Genomic DNA, 19,656 nt, shown 5'->3' with positions numbered 1-19,656 from the left:
TCTCAAGGGACTGGAGGGGATAAATATTTTATTTAACAGACATTTCTTTTCCGTCTACATATCCTGCCAACCAGAACCTACAAAAAAAACAAGGCACTCAGCCAAAATTTTCTCAGGGAAATGTTTATGGGTAAGATGGGGAGGCTGCAAAATGGATTTCTTTTCTAATGAAAACTGTCATGGTCTGAATGTAACTTCTTTCATTCCAAGGCTTAGAAAGAAAATCCCCTAGGAAACACAGGGCAGTCGCTGGGCTCTCTCTTTCCAAACCTTAGGGGCACTGCTGCAGAGGCTAGACCCCAAAACACTAGCCTCGCAATGGGGGGGAGGGTAGGTGTCTCATACCACCAGCTGACAGTGACCTTAAGGAGTATGTCTCACATGAACCTGCTGTTTTGATCCCTGGAAACCCTTTGGATCAAAACAAACAAGAATACTAGTGTCTCTATTTGTTGTCACACCTTCAAAAGGTGACAAGGATACCATAGGCTACACATAGCAGTACACAAATTTGCCAGCAGACAAAACATCCCCCCACAACATCTCTGCAATGTTAAAACTCCCACTGGCTTTATCAACGGGAACTGAGTGTGCCTGGGGAGTAGAAATGCTTGCCACTGCCAGCCGGCCTTAGCATAAATTCTCAGTGCTTCACAACGAAGTCAGAAGAGGGAAAGGTTTTATTAAAACCCTATTAACTCCAAACCACAAGTTTCTCACATAAAATCATTCCAGTGTTCTCTAAGTAACCTGTGGAGGTCAGAGAGGCATTCCTTACATTTTTAGACGCCCTTGAGAGAGAAGAATTTATTAAGTAAGAAGGACATGAAATAAAGTGGGGGGAATGAAGGGAGAGAGGGAGAGAGAGAGAGAGAGACAGACAGACAGACAGACAGACAGACAGACAGACAGACAAAGAAAATGACTGGGGGAAATTATAAAAACAAATAAATAGAACTAGGGAAAGGGGATAAATAACTAGCTCCATTTGCATGTACTCTTTCAAATAGTGAATGTCTGTTACAGTCATAGTCTTTGGATATGACTCCATCAAGTCTAAAGTTGGATAGACTGAAGTGAACCTCATCCATATTACTTCTTGCATCAAAATTTGCTCTCTGTATAACGTGATTATATTGATTTGTTTTTTTCATTATTTGAAGCATGTTATGTGAGAAATAAAGTATCTATTATTTATTTATTTATTTATTTATTTTTATTGTATAGTTTCTCAAGACAGAGTTTCTCTGTGTAACAGCTCTGGCTGTCCTGGAACTTGCTTGGTAGTCCAGGATGGCCTTCCTCTTCCTCCTAAAGGCTGGGATTAAAGGTCTGCATCACCACTGCCAAGCTTCATTATCCATTTTTAACCCTCGATATAAATGTAAAATAATATGCGCCTTGACTCATGTGACTATGTGCACAATAAAAATCATCAGATAAAAACCATCATACACAGAATACATGCCTTACTTTAAAATTGTGTGTCTATCTATAGCTGTAGGCATAGTTATGAAAAAGCATGTCATGTATGAAAAGTATTTTGTGATTAATTCTCCATGTAATGTCGGAGCTCCATCTAGAATTAATGACTCCCTGGAGTTTGATGGGAAATGAATGACTTTGGACGTGCTGAGACTTCTTCCCATGAAACGGTATGTAATCCCAACCTGCTTTATGAATTTAGAAAGGGACTAAAGACCTAATCTGAGTGTCTTGATCCTGCATTCTGTACCATGGAACTCTCCAGGCTCCTTACACACAGAACGGAGCCCTCGCTCTCCTTCCGCCCCCATAACTGATGTCTACAGAAGCAAAGGTGACGGATGACCGCATCTCCACAGATACCACTAGCAGATCTGCCACTTTAGTGGCTGATTTTAGAAAGACAGTGTCCTGCCCTACCTATGTAAGCACAGTCTGAACAACCTGGACTTGAGAGCTGGAGACAGATGTGATTCCTGACACACAGAAAGCCGGAACCCCAATTAACTGTGACACTGTCCTGAATCAACTGTATAGGCTCTGCCCCAAAGAGTGTTAAATTCCCCCTGGATCCAAATAAGCACATTTTCATCAACAAACACTGACAAAAAACGTGAAATGAAGAGAATTCTAGCTGTACAGTTGCCAACTGATAGAATAAGACAAAAGGTGAAATCAAAATTTGCTACCGTTGCATCTACGTATATTTTCACTACATGTGAAGATGCGACATCAAAGTGCGTACGTTGCATCCTGCTGAGAATATGTAGCTACACCGACTAGCGTGGTGACCATCAGTCATATGTGTGTGGCCTGAATCACGAGCAGTAAGCTACAACAAACTGAACGCTTTTGGGGTAAAACACATGTTGGATATTTGGCTCACTGCAAGCAAAACAGAACAAAATGTATCTCTATTTTCATCTTGACTGCATGCTGGGTCAAATACAGCATTATTATAAACTTTATCTTTCCTTTAGTCTTTTTTATGTAAACACTAGAGAATGCAAAGCTAAATGTGTGTTACATTTCTGCTAACTCTGCAAGGCACTCACCCAGGGCACTGGCAGAACTGTTTTCAGCAAAGCCACTGGGTGACACTGTTCTCCGCAAATCTGACACAGCCAAGGCAATTTCCTGGCAGGGGAAAATGACACATGTACTGGATATGTACAGGTCATGCATGCACACACAAGTATGCACAAGCCTACGTGTGTAAGTACACGCAAGCCTGGCACCCAACAAAGCATATATCTTTAGGACCACTCATCACCTCAGGGTGAAAGGCTTGGTAGCCTTTGGACTTGCAGCACTCTGCTGGGACTCCGAACACTCGACAATGATCACTTGTAGGTCCCTTAATGTTAATGGCAGCTGGGGTAAGATCAGCCATGCAGAAGGAGTTTAGTTTGGGACTTTCCCCCGAAAGGCCTTTTGTCCTTTAAATAATAATGTCCCTCCTGTGTTCCCCCTAATATCACATGTAGTTGCATTTTTATGACTTTTGAAGGAGACAGATCAAACTAATTTAGGGGGACACAAGTCGCTGTTTCCAATAACAGCAAGGGTTTTACAGTTTCTAAGGTAATTTTCTTGGCTTGAATTTAAAATCCTGAACATTTTTTAATCAATTTCTTTAAAAAAAAAGGGGGGGGCAAAGAGTTGTATGCTGCCACTGGAGACTTCAGCTGGGTGAGCTGAAGATCCTACAGACTTTTCCCTGCCACAAACACCTGTGGGTGGGTCAAAGCTGACAATAACTCACTCCCACTCCAGGGCCACCTGGCTTTGTCGTTTCATTTCGAGAACATGCGAAGTTTCGTGTTATTTTTACTTCTGACTTGCAGTCTCCTAAACTGCACTGGGGATCCAGACTTGGTTCCAAATGATGCCTGGGTTTGGCACTGTCCACCACAGTCCCTTCTTGAATGTTTCCCAGGCAGCCATCAACTGTCACAGTACTAGCTGAGGATCCTCACTTCAGCCACCAAGAAACATTTCCTTGAACCTCCCTCCATGCCCCTCCCTACTACTAGCTCAGGTCTGCTTATGGCAGTCTGGCCTTGGGTGGAGCACTATTCAGCATCGCTGGTGACAATCACGAGCCTCCATAAACTACCTAATGATAACCGATGTGTTCTCTTGAACACATAGCATGCCCTGTGTCTGGTAACATTTTGTCTTTGTCTCAAAACCTACTGTCAATGCACACTAGTTTCCATTTCTAAAGACTTGCTCTACAGCACCAGAGGTAAAGTTGCTTCACACTTAAAACATGTATGCTTGACACTCGGGTGCTGAAGGGTTTCCCTTTATCTGACTTCATGCGCATTTTTTTTACATAAAAGCAATTTTGCACATAATTTTAGAAGACAGATAAGTGGGTCCTATATCCAAATTTAAAACTGGATACTATCTACATTACTTAATCTATTGCTTTCTTTTTTGCTTTTTGAGATGGGGGGGTCTCGCTATCCTCAACCTTATATGTAGTTGAAATCTACCTTCCTGTTGCTACCTACCAGTGCTTAGATGACAGGTGTGTGACCCCATGTCCCATCTCCTGAATGCTGTCTCTAAATGGTCACTCACACATTTCCTGTGATTTTCCTTGTGCAGGTTCCTCATCTCCCCAGAGATGCTCTAAGCCCTGAAGAGACAGCGGCGGTGTCTTCTCTGTGTGTGTACAGCTTTGGCACAAGGCCTGGTGCACAAATGTGTTGACGTGACGTTTGATGGGCCGTCTGACCAAAGGCCTGTATGAATGACATTAACTGAGAGAAGTATTTCCCTTTATCACAGTATTACATACGAGATAAAGAGTGTGACCAATTTACATTTTTGACAATTACCCACCTGTGATTAACTCACATCAACATATCTATTAGTCTTTTATCCATGATGATCGAATCTGTTTATTTTGTGTTGCAAACAGCGCCAACATACAGGCTCAGCTCAAAGTTAAAACAAACAATTCTCAAAGATAGCCTCACCAAAAAAAAATTGCTCTCAACAATAAAAGTTCATAAAGGCAATTGTTTATTATCTATGGAAAGAAACAGGAAGGTACTGGACCATGGGAAAATGAAACAACCTTAACATGCAAATGCAAGAATGCAAAACCTAGAATGTAAGAGCATGGAGATCTGGCGACTCTAGGGTTCCTCAGAATCATGTGGGAGGGCTTCATCAGACAGACGAACGCAGGGTGCTTGCCCAAGCGGTGGCTTCAATCGGCATGCGGAGCTTTCAGGAAACACGATTGTTAAATACCACACAGAAAAGAGGAAGGAGGAAGACGCCATGGGTGAAGAGACCCACAGGAACTAAGAAGCATCGCGCCACAGCGAGTGTGGACAGGCCCGCAATGCTAAGGAAACATTGCTAGTGACCCAGTGAAAATGTTCCAGCTTGTCGCTGTCACTCCAGACACCCCGTGACGTGACATTGACCCGGAGTACCCACAACCATGTTCTCTGAAAAATGCAACCTCCAGCCTAACCCCCCCCCCAATAAACTCACTCCTTTAAAGGAATCAAACGACAGGCGTTTTCAATGAAGTCAACATAAACTCTAGTAAGCTGCGGCCACCATGGACCATATTAATTGAAGAAATTTTAAAATAGAAGCAGGCTTATTGGTTTGATAAACTCCCCACCTCAGCGAACCCTATGAGAAGAATGTCAGCCTGGGAAGTTCAGTGTGGCAAGGGCTTCAGGTAGCCAGGTGAGCGCAGACATGATTCTCAGAGCTAAATCTCGGCAGAATTACAACAAATTCACACAAATCTCACCGCAGATAAAATGCATGTTTTTTCATGACGGTGTCACTCATCCAGCCCGCCTGTACCCCCTCCCCCCAGACTTTCCCATACACAGGGTCACTGTTCTGGTTCTTTATTTAATTAACATGACAGCCCGGCACACACTGTTTCTTTCAGCTCCACAGCTAAACTTTTTACACTTTAGACTCAAGACAGAAAGAGTAAAGTGACTGTTTTCACTCCCTCTAACCTCGGGAAGTTTATATAGATTTTCAGACTATTTCTGTTAGTTAAAATGGCCCTTTGGTAGGCTTTAAATATCTGTATTCATAAAAAAATCACTGGAAAACAAAACATTATTTTCCCACCTTTCCCAGGAGGATCAGAAATCCTTGTTTGCCTTTTCAGAGGTTGACATTAATAAATTTTAATTCTGTCACCAAGTCATAATCAATATTTCTATTTACATTATTATAAATTTAGGAATAATTCTGAAATATGATAGAAGCCACAATTTAAAATCCCATATTTCTTAAATCTGTTTAATATAAGCAACATATCAAATACATTTAGAAATGTATACAACATTCTTCATGTTGAGAAAAATAGGGTGTGGTTCTGTGATGGAGCACTTTCCTGGCTGTCTGGCTGTCTGTCTCTCTCTCTCTCTCTCTCTCTCTCTCTCTATATATATATATATATATATATATATTTGCCATTTTAAATGCTGAATTTCTACTAAGACTGCTTGCAGGACCAGCATGCTGGCTCAGTGGATAAAGGAACTTGCCACCAAGCCTAACAACCAGAGAATGATTCCCAGGACACACATGGTGGAAGGGAGGGCCAAGTTCTGTAGGTTGTCCTCTGACCCCTGTAAACACATGCTATAGTGTATAAACTCTCTCTCTCTCTCTCTCTCTCTCTCTCTCTCTCTCTCTCTCTCACACACACACACACACACACACACACATACACACACAAACACACACACACATACACACACAAACACACACACACACAATTTTAAAAACACTGTTCCCAAAATCATTTGAGATGAAATATTTCTATGCTTTGTGGCTATACTGTGAACACTATCAAGTTCCGTTCGATTTTAAGCAATGGCATAAGGAAGCCCATGACATGTGCCCTCCCCACCACAGAAACCATTATCCTATCTTTCATTTTATTGTTTGAGGGGTTAGGGTTAGTTTTAAAATATCCTTCTCACCCCAGTGATTAACAACTTGACCCTTCTCTGCTACCAAAGTTATAATTTAAATGTGAGGAGATTCACAGAGGCTAATTATGCTCAACTGAGTGTTTAGAGAAATAGTCACAGGAGAGGTTAGCTTTTACTTTAGTAAGACAAAGCAAGTATGTATCTCCTCCATTTCTGACTAGCTTTGTGTCTATCCCAAAGAAATTAGTCCATAGTGTGTCTCAAAGGCATTCATGGAAAGAGCAGGATGGCTTGTATTGTTTTTCTTATGAAGCCACATGTTTGAAATATTAAATGAGTAACAGGTAACTAAAATAAAATTAGATTTGGTTTGGAATCCATTAGAAATTAATGGGTATGCTGGATTCAGTCATTACATGGAATTGAGTGTCCAATAGTGCTCGGTGATACATATAGATAGCAGGGATGCCTCGAGTGTTTTCCTAAAGTTGAGAGTTGCTGAATTAACTTCGTGCTGAAAATAGCCCTCATTAATCAAAATCATTCACTGAATCTAGTATTTCGCATATTGGATGTTGCCAGCGGACAGTTCCGAGTTGACAAGGCTATAGCTGCTGTCAGATGTAAGAATTCTCTTCCAGAGGACACACACACCTTAGCAGACCCCAGTCTCCCTGGACCACCAGCCTAAAAAGTGTAGCTTGGCACAGTCATCTAAAATCAAGACCTCTACAGGGCTGGCAAGACACACCTGGTGCCTCCCTCTCTGACCAAAAACCAGACTTGCTTTTCCTTTCCGTGCTGCAAATTGTCTGTGTTACAAACTCAATTCTATGTGTGCTATCTTGACAATAGACTTTGTAATTCTAGACTTCAGAAGAGAAAGGAAGGAGGGAGGGAAAGAAGGAGGGAGGGAGGGAGGAAGACAGACTTGCCTTATGAGAAGTTTAGCATATATTCTCCTGTGCCTTTTTAGAAAGTTGGGCCACTAATGAGAGGGAATTCATAAGCAGTGGTCACTGTCACCCACACAGAAAGGACAAGTGCCTCAGCTGTCTCACTTTTAAACTCCACCGTGAGCAGCAGTTAAGTCAATACTTAGGAGGTCTCTCTCCTGCCAGCCTCTCAGTGCTATTTCAAACTCACTGGTTGCCTACAAGATCTGCCTTACTCAAGACAGAACTGACTGGACAGCACTGGGGAGTGGTAGATGTTCCTTTTATAATTATTTTCACTCTGGACTTCGTCAAGTATGCAAATGATCATGACACCCTTTGCCCTCTTAATCAGAAGTTTGCTTCCTCGTGATAAAAGAAAGATAAGCCATTTACTATATGGCTCCTAACCTTTTCACAGAGTTCGGCCAACGTATGAGCTGTCACCTCACCCTATCTCATAAGATACTATTCCATGTCAGCCCCACCCTGTGGCCACAATTATGCCCAGCAACAGCTTTAATGGGTCATATATAAAAACCAGCATTCCATGAGCAGGACTTCACCCATGCCCTCATTAAAACTTCAAGGGTCCAGGCTGCTGCTGCGTGCAACCATGGCTTCCTATCACCCCAAGTGAGAGTTTCTTGCTTTAGAACATTCCTCATCAACACTCCTTCAACAACAACAACAACAAAAAAGATGACCAGGACAGATGATAAGTGGGCACTATCTAAGTAATTAATCGATAAAACCTTTGGGAAAGAAAACAAGCCCAGTAGGCCTTTATGAGATCATTGCAGTCCTTCACTTACCAACATGAAGCAGGGGAAAAACCTACACAAATCTATGTTTATCAGCAAAGCTGTTCCATTCACCTGAAGACCTTCTGGTCTCTCATCCACTCTGAACTCCCTTAATCCGAAATGTCAGAAATTTAATTTTGAGGGCTAAGTGGCATTAATGTGGAGTCCAATTGCTTCTGATTCAATCCAGATTTTTCCCTGTAAATTAGGCATCAATGTCGGCAAGAACCTCATCACATTTCCTTTAAGTTAGAGAGAAGCGTTGTCAATGTGATTTTTTTGATGGAAAAAAATCATGCAAAAGTTCTCTGTTGTGCATCCATCTGTACTCAACTTACTTTATTCTAATCATCTCCAAATTTCTATACATTTATGTATCAGTCAGTGACCTACATTTTCCCCTTTACTCTTTAAACCCAGAAATATTTGTTTCTGCTGAACAAAAGAATAAATACATTTGTTTTAAAGTTAGCACGAGCATGTGATGCTCTCATCCAGTTTGCTATGTAAAGTCAAAAAGCCACCCAGCTGGGTAATCAACTCCATTTCAGAAACAAGCCAACCACTCACACCATATGGTGACTGATGATTCTAAGGAACACCTAACCAATTACCCCTAGAATAGCACCCCACCAAAAAAAAAAGGCTATTATCATAGGAACAGCCTTGTACCCTGAAAATTATCCTAACAGGATCATGGGTAGGCATGAATTTAAATGGGAAAAGTGTAAATTTCCATTTAGACTGCAGAGTCAACTTTCTGGATCCCCTTCAGCCAGTGTCAGACCTGGCAGCGTAAACTGAAGTGAAAAAGAAAAAAACTTCTCAGGTACAACTTGTGTATACAATTGGAAATGACTCTCCTATACCATGCAGGGTAACTATTCTGTGATACTAAAGACATTTTTGACCCCCTTCCAGTCCCCCGCCTCTAAAAAGAGCCGCCTAAACTGGCACATGCAACTCTGGATTCAACTCCCCCATCTCTTCCTTCCTCAAAGATACATATCTAGCAATCTTAAAAAGTCGGGATTAATGTTTCCTGCAAACCCTGAGGAAGTCACTTGAATTTCTCTCCACCTAGGCTTGTAAACGCTCCCGAGAAAGGTTAGTTTTCTGAGTGAACAATAAAAGCATAGCTTCCAGTTCTGCACCATTCTAAAGTTCACAGGCAGCCCTCAAGTGTAAAACCTGAGTTCAGAGTTCAGCACACACCAGTATCTAAAGCCCTATGGCGGCCATCAGATACGGCCTCTCCAAAACCACTGCAAAGCAGAAGCGCCTGTGGGCGCCTCACCATCAAGGATGCCTTGCGGGGCTACCGAAACTCTTTTACTGCCTTTTATATGTTTACCGAACACTTAATTAGAAATAAATTTTATCATTTTTAAAAAGACACAAATATAGAAAATACACGTGTTGAAAGTCACTTACTTCTAATAGACAAATAAACTAATTCCAAAGATTTAGGGAGGGCAGAAATGCTTCGAGAAGCTCAGGGACTCACAAGCCAGGTGTAGGAGATTTGAAAACATGCCCAGCTGTGGAAGTCCGCGCACCGCCACTTAATTTTGCCACTTTTTTCTTGTTTTCTGTTGCTGTGCTTGTAAACTACTCCACTAAATAGAGAACGAGCGAAAGAAAGAAAGAAAGAAAGAAAAGAAAGAAAGAAAGAAAGAAAGAAAGAAAGAAAGAAAGAAAGAAAGAAAGAAAGAAAGAAACTACTTTCTTAGTAAGTGTGAAGTCGTGCTGTTTGGCAGGCTGCCTTCCCGATCGCCTGCGTTTCACACCCTGCACAGTTTTAAGTCCCCCCCCCTCCCTGAGCGCCCCCAAAGGTGCAGCCCCAGCTTACCTGATCCCTGGGTATGCAGGGCAGGGAGGTCCTCCGGTGCGACTTGCTGCTGCAGCCAGACATCTCGCCGGCCACGACCGAGCTGGACCGCCTCCTCCTCTTCCACCCCGGAATCTCTTCCTTGGTCCTCGCACTCAGCTGGGACCTAAACCGCTCCCTGGGCGGAGTCGGCCCGGAGCACTGCGGCAGGATCTGCTCCGCGTACCTGGCCAGCAGCAGCCCCAACGCAGCCGCCAAGTACGCCAGGTAAGGTCTCCAGGCGACCTTGAACCTCTCCAGGGAAACCAGGGCCACCGTCCTGAGCGCACTAGTCAAGGCGACCATGAGAACGCCCAGCCTCAGCCTCAGCACCAGCCATGTCGCGCCACCCAGGCAGCTGAGCAGTACCCCCGCGGCGGGCAGCGACAGCAGGCGACCGTCCCCCACGCCCAGGGAGAGCTGCACCAGCGCTTCTCCGGCGCAGCAGGCGGCCAACAGCGCGACGGCCAGAGGCAGGCGCACCCCGGCGCGCAGCAGGCACAAGCCCATCCAGAAGAAGGCGCACAGGAGACTGAAGAGCAGCGCGGCCGGCTGCAGCCAAGGGCTGAGCTGCGCGCCGCCCCCGGGAGCACCTCCCCGAGGGCCCGGGAAGACGCCCCCTCGGGCTCCTTCCTCCTCCTCCTCCTCGGCCGCCGCCTCCTGACTCGACTCCAGCTTGCCTCCGACCTCCCCGCCGACCAGCCTCACCAGCAGCGCCAGCAGCACGGACAGGGAGCCCGCGCACAACGCCGAGGAGGAGAGTTGCGGCGAGCGCCGGAGCGGCTGCGGAGCCTGGACTCCCCAACAGTCCCGGCAGCCCGAGTTCCGCGGGGATGGAGGGGACGCGCCGCGACGGTGGTGGTCCCAGCTGGCCACCTGGGCGGGACTCGCCCTTCCGAGGCCCGGCCTGGCCGGCTCTTGGGCGGCCTCGCTCAGCACTGCCATGCTGTGAGTTCTGCGGGCAACCCCCACCAGTCCCACCGTGCGCCCGCGCTCTTCTCGATCCCACCCTCCGAGTCCCTTCTCCCGGATCTACCCGAAGTTTCAGCGTTGCAGAGAACTCGGGAGTGCGAGCCGAAGACTTCTTCAAGTTGGCAGCTAGCAGGATCAGGCTTGGATTTCCCCACTCCCTACCCCTCTCCTCCACTCTCTTCCTTTCTCTCAGTCTCTCTCTCTCAAAAATCCTTCGCTCCACCCTCAGCCCGAGTTTATACCCTATGGGGTCTCTTTCTGCTTCGCGATTTTAACATTGCCCAACACAAAGGTTGCTCAGGGATCGCTGATGCTCCAGCAGCCTGGGTCTCAGGGCGAGCTCTGGCCATCCCGGGGCTGTGAGTGGTCGACTCCCCCCTTCCCCCTTCCTCCCTTCTCCCCGCAGCAATCTCTCTCTCTCTCTCTCTCTCTCTCTCTCTCTCTCTCTCTCTCTCTCTCGTGCTCGCTCTCTCTCCTCTCTCTCTTTTCTCTCCCCTCCCCTTTCTATCTCTCCCTCTCCTCTACTCCTTTTTCTCTTCCTCTATCACTCTCTGTCGTCTGCGAATCTTCCTCCCCGCTGCTCCAGGACACAGACTTCGTTTCACAGAGGTAGGAAGCTGAGACTCCCAGCCCCTCTGTGAACAGTTCGTGGCAAAGAGAAGGGGGTAAAGAAAAGGAGGCTGGGACTAGTCTGGAAGTTGTTAAGTTCCACCAGAAAGACAGCCTGAGAGCAGCTGCAGCAGCAAGGACAGAGGGACAGCGAGCTGGTGAGGCAGAGGGATGGGGAGGAGAAAAGAGAGGCCGTTGTCTTAGTTTTCTTTAAAATATTTTTCTTTCTTTCTGATGCACGGTGGCTGCTGCTTTTGCAGGGGGCGGGGGAAGAGTGGAACTGATTGATTCTCAAAGAGGCTTCTGGAGGGGCCCACAATTCTGCTCGCTGGCTTTTAAGGGAACTCCCTATATGAGCTGGCTCAGGAAAGAGAGGCGCCACTCAGGGAGGAGTCACCCTTTTCCTTGAGTTGGGCCTCCCAGCCATAAAGGGCAGCCCAGTGCTGGGGTCTTCGGCTGGCCCTGAGGGGTGGAAGCCAGCATGCTTGTTCCTGTCATAGAAAAATGACACTTCTGTCTGGGTGATTTAACAGGCACAGAGATCCCGGGGGTGAAGGTGTTCCTGGATAACTAGCACTGCTCCAGGTGGAAGGTCTGTTCGCCAGGTCCATTTTTCGAAGTCATATTCTAATTATTTGGTTCGTGTGCCGCTGTGAGTGTGTGTGTGACCTAACAGGACATTTTGTGGGAGTCGTCTCACCTGCTGCCACTGAGCCACCCTGGGGGCTCAAGCATGTCTGTCTTGTTCCTTCAAATGGGATAATCTCCCAGTATCTAGTGCACAAAGCCATTTAAGAAAAAAACATACAGGCAGAAAACATATAGAGAAAAGGGGCAGGAGGGGAGATTATTAGGGAATGGAGAGATGGCTCAGCAATTAAGAGCCTGCACTGATCTTTCAGACAACCCAAGGAGTTCCCAGCACCCACACCTGGTGGCTCAGAACTGTGGATTTAACTCCAGCGCCAGGGGATCCTCTGGTGCCCTCTTCTGGCCTCACAGCCACCTGCACTCACACATGTTCTTTCATGACTTAAAAAAAGTAATTTTAAAAATCCATCAGGAAATGACGGTGCGTGCAATCCCAAGACCTAGAGTGCTCAGACAGGAAAAATGTGTGATGTGGGAGCAAGCCTGGGATACATATGGGATACTGGAAAGAAAAAGAAATATCATTAGTCAGCAGTTGTTGTTTGTGCTTGGTAAAATTACACTGTTTGCTGGGGTTCCTTTAGCGGTGACTGAAGAGCCAGGAAGCCCTGTTAGTGAAACACACCCACAAAGAACAAAGCCCTCTCCTGACTAATGATTACACGGTCATACACCACAGTATGTGATGTTTGAAAAAACCACGTTAACTCTTTTGGCACTTTACGAAAAGAAATTCTCAATCTGTTCAGCAGATTCAAAATGATGTCACAGTGTTCCTGGAGTAAAACACATCGACTCTTGTCCGAGTTATCTGGGTGTCATTTGACTCTCACAAATAATAATAAACTGACTTTGTTTCAATTATCTTGGTGATCCAAGTTAAAGTGTGTTTATAGCCTGGAGTATTTGGATAACTGGCTCAAAATGCCACTGTGTTTTGTGTGTAGGGACGATTCAACAAAACGTGCCGAGGGGAGACTGATGAAATGAAAAGGATTCACGGGGGCAGTGGGAAAACGCGGCTTAAGTGGTAGGTTTCTTTTTATGGGAAAGAGCCTACTGCAGTCCCAGCCGGGTGTCCACAAAGCAGCAGGCATCAATGAACGGGAGGGGGTGTGACCCCACAGCCAACTCCTCTCTGTCACATGTCCATATCTGTGCCACTGCCCAGCAGCATGCGTCGGGCAGCTAGTCAGTGGCAGCAGCACCATCTGTCTAAAAATTGAGAAAACAGGAGTAGCAAGGCCTTTGCCAAAGACAAATGAGCCACTAGCATGCACACACAGTTCCGTGAATTTCCATCGTGGCCATGATTCATATGCCAGGGCCTACCTGGGACACTTGAAAGTCAAAAGCCTGCTGCTTCTTGACACGGGGAAAGCACAAAACAACAACAACAAAAAACAAAAACAAAAAAACAGGCACTTGTTAAATTTGGAAAGAAAAAATATCCAAGTGGGGGATGAAAGAATACTTACATTTTCTCTGTCTTCTACCTCCACACACATCTTCATTTTTGTTTTTTGTTTTTTTCAGGAAAAATAGTGGCATATGATCATCAAAACAGAACTCTCACAAGATTGACATCAGACATTGTTTATAAGCTGTCATATACAGACTGGTGAGATTACCATGGGTAAAAATCACTTACTGGGCAAAGCCCCAAGGCCTTGAGTTCAATCCCAGGAACCACATTAAGGTGGGAACAAAGGCCCAACTCCACAGAGTAGTCTCTAATTGCCATGCACGCACATGGCAGATGAATGGCCACATGCGTGCACGATCTTTCAAACAGTGTTAATTGGCAAGAATAATGACGTGTCCTAGCAAAGCACTTGCCATTTGCTAACAGTAGCAAAACGTCACTGGGTCTGTGTGTTGATGGCATCTTAGAGCTGGTCAGTACTGTAAAAGAAACAACGTCCTGACACCAGGCTTTCTCCCTGTTTTCAAACAAAAATCACAATCAGAAGGTTAGCCGAAAGGAAGGAAGGCCCCTTGTTCTGCCCACGAAGGAGATGAAAAGCATCCAGAAGGAGAGCTGCAGGGATAGACAGGGAGGGAAACGTCCTTGAACAATCACTAGTTAGGTGAAAGGCCACAGGGGATAAGACAGGCTCGAAACAGCCTAGTATGAACACTGCCCTTTGAAACAGGTAGCGATCAGTCCTGATTCAGGAAAGTGACCACACATAGATAATAGAAGAAAAAAACGGCTTGTCTGTCTAGCTGGAGAAAGCCCTCCACTTGGCCAATTCTAACCAGTGTGGCTTTTTTAGTTCTTTGTGTAAATCCTTTACATGTTGTCAAATATAGTTTCACTTAAGAGAACTCTCTTGTAATTTTTTTAAAAAATTTTCTCACTCCTAAGTATGGCTTTATTTATTCTCTACTGCCTTTCTGACCTCCCTGCACTGACAATGAGTTAACACCGAGTACCTAAACTAGGAAATGTCTTAACATCCAGCCCCCTCCCTCTCCTCTCTTCTACCTACATACTCACTTTCTCCTCCCTGGTCTCTCATCTCTGGAAAAACAAAAAACCAAAAAAAAAAAAAAAAAAAAAAAAAAACGATGCCATCTACCCAGCTTCCCAGATCCACAAAGTTGCCCTGGCTTGCTGCCCTTCTTGTCCGCTAACAAAAGCACTTGTTCCCATCTCTAAAAAATGACCTGAATCTCTTTATCGTTCGCTTCCCCTTTTGCGGTAACCAAACAAATGGCCATCGTCGTCATCCCCAGCTAAGACAGCTGCAATAGCTAACTGCTCTTGCCTGCCTTTTATAGCTCATTTTCAATGGAACAGAATGATAGTTCGCATATGTGAATTGAATGATTGTGTATCCTCCCTTAAAGTCATGCGGGGCTCCTCATTGTGCTGCAGGCTCCAAAGGCCCCGGGACAACTTACAGAGTCCTCCGAGACCTTTCCAGCTCTTCTCTGACCTCTTCCTGTTCTAGTATTCCCATTTTGCCAGTACAGTCCCAACTGTTGCAGCGGCCTCATTCACAAAAGCAGACTCTGGGCTGTCCACCATGCTAGACAGTAACTGCCAAGGGATGTTGACCACTCAACTCATGGCTACCACAGAGGAGCAGAGAGGTTAGATTTCAATTACTTTTAAAAAGTGGAGTAGATTTGTTGGCTGGTGGGTCCACTCATGAAGACTGCATGTGTCATACCTCAAGCCTTGCTTGTGGTCTTCCATAGCTACTCAAGCCACAGACAGTCCCATGCTGGCTCCTTCTTCACCAGTCCTGGCTTCGGGGGTTAACTTTCTTTTGGAAGACATGTTGGTTCCCAGCAGCTGTGACAATACCTGACCAAAGCAACTGAAGGGAGGAGGGATTTACTTTGACTCACATTGTGAGATGCTACCGTTTGCCATGAGGCAGAAGGGCATGTGTGCAAGGGTCGCTCTAGCTGTGGTATCAGGAGTATGAGACAGGCGGTGACATTGAGGCCATGGTCACCAAGCTGGGAAAGATGACTACTGGTGCTCACCTGACTCTGTCCCTTTTTATTCGGTCTGGGACCCCAGGCCGTGGGATAGTACCACACGGGTAGTGAATGGGTTTTCCCTCCTCAGTCAAAACCTCTCTGGAAATATTCTCACAGACACACCAGAGTTTAGTCTCCTAGGCGATCCCATACCCTGTCATATTGACAGGGAAGATGGCCATATACCTGCTGAAAAGACGCTAGGGTACCCCATGTGCATGCATGCTTAGCCATTTAATACCACACTGCTTTGTTGCACTCATCTGATTATCTCTCTATAAAATGGTTCTCTTCTTCTGCCTGCTTTCTTGTTTTGTGTTTGCTTTTGTTCACTAGGGTATAAGAAGCCTTTACTCTGTCTGAATTTCCAAATACCAGACAAGGACATGGCACATGGTCAAAATACATTAAATACTCAACAAATGTTTGATGAAGAAATGTTCAATGGACTTATGAAAGAAGAATAAAATTAAATGTACCACCACTATGTTTCATAATAAAAATATCCATATATATTTATGCAATACACATATATATGATATATACATATGCATATTATAATATACATTTCCTAATTGCTTGCATGGACAGATGTCTCTAGATCTTTCCTTGGAAATTCTGTTACAACAAGTATTCTCATGGATAAAATCATGCAAGCAACATTCCACAGGGAGCTGCTTTAAAAAATATGTATTGCTATCATAACTGATTCATCTCTTAGAGAAATAAATACTTAGCAAAGATTTAAAACGTATATTGAAGATGTGATGAAATGTCTATAGTCATGGTAGGCACAGGAGTGAGGGCATGAAATTTAAACATATACCTTTGAGTTGCAAGTAATCTGGGAAATTCAGAATTAGAAGTCTGAATATAAATGCCTAAAGGTCATATTCACATTGTTTTCTATGACACAGTCTCTAATTACAATTGTAGGAACTGAATTTAGAGTAACAAACATGACTGTCTTGTTAAGATACATTTTACTAGTACTTCCAAATATAGTCAGGGAGAAAATGTAGAATGCTTGCATTTGGGGATCCACGATGGTCACTGGCTTTCCATGTAGTGCTGTTCCTTCTTTTAATTTCTAGACAACTAATTAATCTTAAAATGATCCTAATTTCAAAAGGTAAGCAACACATTGGCAAAGGTCTGGCTTAAAAGGACTTGGTCTTCTGTCTCCTTCCCTGAGGATAGTAGTTTTGAACATCTCCTCCCCCATACTGTGCTATAACAGGATTTTCAAACTTAAGAATAATTTTTATTTTCTCAGCTAGAATATATTTATTTAGACAAATGTACAGGTTAAAGTTACCTGTAACTGCCTTCTATTGTGTCTCTCAACAATACTGAAGTTTAAAGTGGGTTTTACTTCATCTGAGAGAATCCTAATGGCATTCACACTGCTACTTTTGTGCCCGTGACAGTAGAATACCAAGATACACATTATCAGGGGCACAGGGACATCCTTGGTCTGCAAATTGAATTCTCTCCATGCTCCTAAACTTTGATGGGCTGCGTTGAACAAACTTCTCACTTAGGAGGAAATTGTAATAGGCAGGAAAACATATATAATTAAGCAATGGAAGGAGGGAAGGGAGAAGAAAAGAACACAGGCAATTTATACACTGAGTATGTTCTCTGAGTGGTCCATCTCCCACTGCTCACTTCCTTCACAGTACTCTAAGGATAAAGCATATGCAAAATTAGAAGGAAATTATAGAGTAGATGCAAAAGTCATTCATAAAAAGAACATGTTTCAGAATGTTGAATACATCCCAGTATAACATCCATATTTCGCTTGGAAGCCTTAAAAGCACTCTAATATTTCTAGTCCTAATTAATTTTCACAAAGGATGTGATGTCAGTGACAATTTTATTATCATCTTTATTTCATATAAAAGGAAACCAACATACAGGGGAAATTGAGATTCACTAAATCCAGTAAAACAGCAAAGACACAGGAACTCAAATATGATTCATTCTTGTTCTCAGACTGCTCATTAACTCATATAATAGATCCCCAATGTCTTTCTGATCTAAAGGAGACCTCTGTCTCTCACCATTATCTGCACTAATATCTAAGAGATAAAGCATCACCATCTGTCTTTCACCAACCAAAATCCTTAAGCATAAAAGTTCCCAAAGGTGAGAAGTTTCATCTTTTGTGTGTGTGTGTGTGTGTGTGTGTGTGTGTGTGTACCCACCCATGACTTTGTTTTATGTACCCCACGTGAATGCAGGGTATCTATGATGGAGGCCAGCAGAGAGGACTGGATACTCTGGAACTGAAGTTACAGTTTGTTCCCAGCCGAGCTGCCATGTAGGTGCCGGGAAACAAACCCAGGTCCTCTGCAAGAACACTAAGTATCTCTTGACCTGTGAGCCATCTTTTCAGTCCTTACTTTTTTTTTCTTAACCAGGGGTGGCGAGATGGCTCAGCCAGTCAGTAAAGGTGTTGGTCACACAAGTCTGAAGACCCAAACTCAATCCTTGATTGCCACATGAGCGACGGAGAGAACCAATTTAAATAAATTGTCCTCTGACTGCCACAAATGCAATCTGGTGTGTGTGTGTGCATGCATGCATGCACTCCCATGCACACACACGCATGCACACATACACACACACACGCAGGCACGCATGCACACACACTCAAACACAGATCTGACTTTCACCTGGTGAAGCTCACCTCTTGGAGTATACACTGCCATGTTGATGACATAGTCACAACCTCATGAGTCCATTACTTGCCTAACTCTGGGTCACCTCTGCTAAACACACTGTGCTCATGAGCAAACATTTCTTACTTCACATCTCCCCAGACCCTGCCAGTCACTAACCTGATTTCTATCTCTATGGGTTTAAACTACTAAGATATTCATACTTTGTAGTGATAAAATAATGAATACGTGGCCTTTCATATCTGACTTCTTCCCCTTAGTACATTTCTAAGATTCCTCCACATTGCAACACATGTTAGTATGTATCCTTTTTATGGCAGGAAAAAAATCTCCCATTGAAACAAATCAATAGTATAAGAGTTCTTTACCTTCTGGGTGCAGATCACTCAGCACCAGGGAGTTAAAAACCCTTCTTTGGCTTGCATTTACCTTTCTCCATAACATCCTGTCTTACATTTGACAGAGTCTAATTGTCGTTATTGCCTGTGTCTCATCATTGTAGGAACCCATTGCCAAATCCAGGCCATGAAAATTTGTCCTGTGTCCTCCTAAGTGTTTTGTATTTTTTAGTTCCGACGTTTGGACTTTGGTTCACTTAGAGTTTATTAATATTTTTTAATGTCAGGTGTGTGAGTGTGATGTACAAGTGTATGCAGATGTGCACACCCATGTGGGAGTATGTGTGCAGATGTGCACACCCATGTGGGAGTATGTGTGCAGATGTGCACACCCATGTGGGAGTATGTGTGCTGTGGGCCAGAGGCTGACATCCTGGTGGCTTCTCCACTCTCTTCTCCACTCTGTGAGACAAGCTCTCAGTAACTCTGGGGCTCACGTCTCTCAGCTACTCCAGGTTGCCTGGGGGGCTCCCAGGAGCTACCTCTCCTTACCCTGTATCACACACTGAGGCTTCAGACACGTGCCCCCACAACAGACTTGTGTGTGCACACGTGCATTAAGAACTCTATGCACTGAGCCGTCCCCCACGCTCTGAGCTGACTTTTGCTGACGGTGTGAGACGGCCAATCTAGCTCTGTCCGTCTGCACGGGAGGGGATATCTCGCTATCTCAACACATCGTGTTGAAAGACTGTTTTTCCTCAGTGTGCTGCCTGGGAGTCCTTCTGCCTCAGATGAGTGTGGGAATTGGAGCGTTGCTAACATTAGGAAGCCTCCCCCTCTCTGAGGTGAACTG

At 44.5% G+C, this 19,656-nt stretch overlaps 1 protein-coding gene across 2 annotated transcripts in view; it reads right to left on the bottom strand.

Moving 5' to 3' along the window:
- Positions 1-10,987, bottom strand: part of Pde3a (phosphodiesterase 3A) — a 272,622-nt gene extending 261,635 nt beyond the window's left edge. Inside the window, exon 1 of one of the 2 annotated variants that reach the window (XM_005072911.4) lies at positions 10,025-10,987. In XM_005072911.4, coding sequence (XP_005072968.1) covers positions 10,025-10,987 — 963 coding nt within the window. The remainder of the gene's footprint in view (positions 1-10,024) is intronic. The other variant, XM_021228875.2, reaches the window with a different exon arrangement.
- Between the last annotated feature and the right edge of the window lie 8,669 nt (positions 10,988-19,656).

The sequence above is a fragment of the Mesocricetus auratus genome, unplaced genomic scaffold (genome assembly GCF_017639785.1).
Source record: "Mesocricetus auratus isolate SY011 unplaced genomic scaffold, BCM_Maur_2.0 Super-Scaffold_100001, whole genome shotgun sequence".
NCBI classification, from domain to species: domain Eukaryota; kingdom Metazoa; phylum Chordata; class Mammalia; order Rodentia; family Cricetidae; genus Mesocricetus; species Mesocricetus auratus.
The sequence above is the reverse complement of the archived record's forward strand: the minus strand, read 5'-3'. Positions and strand labels throughout refer to the sequence as shown.